Source organism: Cibotium barometz, chromosome 31 (genome assembly GCF_041138505.1).
Source record: "Cibotium barometz isolate CiBa-2024 chromosome 31, ASM4113850v1, whole genome shotgun sequence".
Classification (NCBI taxonomy): domain Eukaryota; kingdom Viridiplantae; phylum Streptophyta; class Polypodiopsida; order Cyatheales; family Cibotiaceae; genus Cibotium; species Cibotium barometz.
This window is the reverse complement of record NC_141076.1, coordinates 12,143,389-12,147,790: the sequence shown is the minus strand read 5'-3', so window position 1 is coordinate 12,147,790 and position 4,402 is coordinate 12,143,389. Positions and strand designations below refer to the sequence as shown.

The window sequence follows — 4,402 nt, the reverse complement described above, 5'->3', positions numbered from 1 at the left end:
TGATGAAAAAAAGACCACCATTCACCCCAAAAAGACTCCACTCATGTTCAAGATAAGCAAGAGTTTTAATTGATGTACCTGATGAGAGTTGAGGTCTATCTTTTGGTGCATTTATAAAACCATGAGTTCTTCCTGGGGGTACATAATAAGTTGTTGTCTTTGTCCTAGCTCTCACTAGAATAGACATAGGATCATCCTCCTTTTGATTCTCTTCTTCATCTTCATCCTCAATAGAGGATGGTGATGAAGCTATAAATCTCTTTTGGATGAAGGCTTTAGTCGTCGCAGTACCCCGGGGAGGAAAAGTGGCAATGGTCCCTAAACTTTGTCGAGTTTGAGTTTGTACTTCTTTCTCTGCACTAGCATCCAAGATTGTGTTGGTATGCTTGATTAAGAAAAATACTTTAGAAACTTTTATTTATCTTTTAAGATTTATTTCAAACTATTTGTTATTTAAATTTTGTTCATCGGTAGATATAAGTACATTCTATAATAGTTTTTCTAACATCTAAGTTAAAACATCCTATAGGTTCAAACAAATATTAATAATGTTATGTTACCACAGAAATAAAACTTTTAAGCAATAAGAAGAAAAGGAAATCTTTATGGAATTTTTCTAAGGATCGAGATTTTGTGTACCTTGCCAGGGTTGGACTTGAAAGTGCGATTTTCTCTCCTTGTTGCTTTGCTTCTTGTGTGCCCAAATAGTGCTGTCTCTCTTTCTTTATATATATCTCTCTCTCACAATTCGAGGTGACCAAATGAGCCCCTCAACTTCTTATGTAGCCTCATAGTTCCAAAAATAGTAGTTATTTAGTGTTTTCATTCTAGGGTTTCTTAATCAAGTCCCACCTTAATTATGTATTAAGTTGAATGACTTTCTATATGATGGCCACATGGACTATTAGGTTCTCATTTCTCATTTGTTAGACAAGGAGAAAGACATGAGGAGAGACATTCCGTTGGTCATTTCCCCTACACAAGTGGGTGGGAGCTCATCCCCTACCACCGCATCACATTCAAAGGGTCTCTCATTCTCATCCTATTCCTTGTCTCCTAGGGTTTAAAAAATTGAAAATAGAGATAGAGAAGTGGAAACTCCAAGCCATGGGCAATCACCAGGCTTATCTTTTACATCATATGAAGGTATGAGCATAAGAAGGAATCCTTACTTTGCTTCTCCAAGTAAAGCCTCCACACCACAACAAGCAACAAATGATCGTAGTGATGAACATGATGCCTTGGATACCTGACATCATCTCCAATGTATCGAGGTAAGACCTACCATGGGTTGAAGTGAAAAGAATTCTTGTGTGTAGATAGACAATTAAGGGATGTAGTTAAAATAGAATGTTGCAAGCAAGAATGTCTAGCAAACTTTAGATTGCAAAAGTTAAAGGCATTTTATGAACACGCCATTTTGACATGAGTAGTGGAGAGCAAGATGCACTTCTTAGTGGTCTGCTAATACCTTGTTTGCATGGAAAATTTGAATATAGCCTTGGCTCTGATTTGGTATGTAGGTTAGCCTTTAAGGTTTCTTTGAGTCTTGGAAATGTACAGCTTGAGAGGGTGAAGTGCAAGACCAAACAATGGGGCAGACCGAAGCTATTAGATCCTTTATTATCCATAGGTCCAACAGGGCAAAATGCTTTAACATGGCTTATTGTTATTTTAAGTATCATGCAAAATGTATGCCGATAGGCAGGTTTAACTTATCTGACAATTTTACAAGGTCAGAGGTATTCTCATTGTATAGAGATGCTATGACAACTAAACAAGATCAATATACATGCTACTACTCTTACTTTACCAGGCTTTGGAAAACCTTCTTTGCTAACGTGACTATCCCACGAAAAGTTTGAATGGGTGTGTGCAAAGCTAAAAACAAGAAGAAACATTGCAAGAGATCCAGATGAGCTAAAGATAGTCAAGGATGCTTTGAGAATTCACAAGGAAGAGCAAGCAAATGAAATAAGGAAGGCAATGGATCATAGAGGAATATGTTTTGCATCTCCAAAAAAGTATCTTGGGCTAGTTATTGATGGAATGGACCAGAAAAAAACTTGCTTGCCTCACTTTGCTAGGCTGCCTAAGGACATTACAGAAGACACACTTGTACAAATGCATTTGGTTGGTTTCCTTGTATACAATGCTCAAGTGCACCCAAGGGTTTTTTTCACATATCCAAATATCCATCATGATCCAGATCTAACCATCACAATCATTCATCATGTGATATCTAATTAGGAAGGTGCATTGCTAAGCATATTATATTTGCAGCTAGATAACACTGCAAGAGAGAATAAGAATCAAACAGTTCTTGGTGGATGCCTAAGCATGTTGGTTTCCTTAGGGAATTTTGACAAAGTGAAATTGAACTTTCTACTTGTGGGTCACACTCATGAACACATTGATCAGATGTTTAGTACGTTTTCAAAAAAATTATTTCGCCACAATGCATTTACTTTGCCGACCATGATGACACTTATAGAGAAAGCTAACACACCAAAGCCAATGGTAGAGCATTTGAAGGAGACAATGGATTCCAAGTTTTTTGTTAATGGGCCTGGAAAACAACCCTCCAAGATCAAAAGAGTTTTCTTAAGGCCCAAGAAAATGAAGTTAATTTAAATATTGAAACTCACATATAGATATGTTTGGAAGTTGGCATGTTCACAATGTATGGGTAAGACTAGAGTGTCCTCATTAGATCAAGAAAGCCTTGTAAAGTCTATCTGCTTAAGCCCACTTAGATCTTGCCGTATTGTTACATTAGTACCTCTACGTATGGGCTCTGTGAACCACTTAGATGTTTCCTTGCATTAGGACCTCTACTTATGGGCTCTATGAACCACTTGACATCAAAAGCAAAGATCTCAAAGGTTTAGAATCCAAATTTAAGGGTGTTTGTGACAGTTCAACTTGACTGTGCCAGAAGGCGGCTACAACGCCTCCACACTAGCGCTCGATCCCAGCGACGGATCTCTTTGGCTTATCCCTTCCTCCGCCACGTCTTTTAACGGTGCTGGCCGGATCTTGTACAATCAAAAGGTCCAGTTCAAGAATGACACTTCCTCCCCTCCTATCATGATGGCCTCCTTCAAGACCTCATTCCAGTTCCAGATCCTCACAACGCAGAATTATGGGCTCTGTGGCGACGGCTTGGCCTTCTTCATCGCCAAATATAAGGAATTTCAGCCCAACAGCACCGGCGCATACATGGGCCTCGCCAATAGCACCACTGATGGCCAAAGCAGCAGCAACTTCTTCGCAGTCGAATTCGATACTATCCAGAATATTGTTGCTGAAATTGCCGACCCCTGTGGGGATAAACCTTAATGGCTTGCGACGCCACAATAGTACTCACATCATCCACAAAAGTCTCCCATGATCCCACAATCTGTTTCTCCTTGAGTCAATGCGGTGAGTGCTCCAAACGGCATTGTACAAAGTACATTACCATAAAAAAAAAAATAGTGTATAGGAGAAGGAGTAGATATATCAAGAAAAATAGGCAAAAGAGTTCACCTCACACCAAAAGGATTCACCCCATCTGTACCAAGCCCAAGTAGTGATTTTCATGGCTCAAAAGAGAACATGGGCCATGTCTCCTCTATGTGATGCCATGCACGTCAATCCATATTTATTATCATCTTGGCAATGCCATCAATGGAGTGGTGTGTGTATCATGCCATGCCATGAGCTTCACAATAGACTTGCTCTACAATAAATTTGAAGGATGTGAGGTATAATGGGAAAATGCAGTAATACCTTGTTGGGGACCATTGTGCCTTCTTGTATATCACCCAAGCCTTTCCACCTATGGGAAAATGTGTAGTGTCATTATGGTCTCCTCAAAACAGAACAAATTGCCTTATTTGGCATTAAGCACAAGGTAAGGCCGCTTCATAGATTCTAATGATTTCTTATAAAGAATGGGCTTCCATTACATGCGATAGGATAGTGAAGTGCCTTATGGTAGGATGGCAAGCAAAACCATGTTGAAACCAAAGTTCTTAGGTAGAAATCTATCAACCCTAAGCATGAGAAAGATCCACTGGTGCCTTTTTATCAAGGTGATTCCAATTTATGGAGTTCTTCAATCATATGAACCTAGTAAGTATTATCTCTAGCTGTAATCTATATTTAGACTCATTGTTTGTTGTAACCTATGTCTACATGACATGAAATTTGGTGACTTCATGGGAGAGTGTTTCCGAGTTCACAATTGTTGATACATGGATTAATTTTTTATTCCAACTTTCTTGGATGTGACTTGGAAATGTGTAGGAGATATTGCTCTAGTGGTGGAGAATACCCACCCCACTAGTATGTATCCTGAGTTGTGGAGGGCCTTTTGGGAAGGAGATACGACTCAGGACACAACAGAAGGTATGCA

At 39.3% G+C, this 4,402-nt stretch overlaps 1 protein-coding gene across 1 annotated transcript; it reads left to right on the top strand.

Annotated features, from left to right (window-relative positions):
* Positions 1-2,478: 2,478 nt before the first annotated feature.
* On the top strand, positions 2,479-3,342 carry LOC147620523 (L-type lectin-domain containing receptor kinase V.9-like). Its single transcript, XM_086825328.1, has 2 exons — positions 2,479-2,598; positions 2,920-3,342. The coding sequence occupies exons 1-2, from the start codon at positions 2,479-2,481 to the stop codon at positions 3,340-3,342; spliced, it is 543 nt and encodes a 180-aa protein (XP_086681454.1).
* The last annotated feature ends 1,060 nt before the right edge of the window (positions 3,343-4,402 follow it).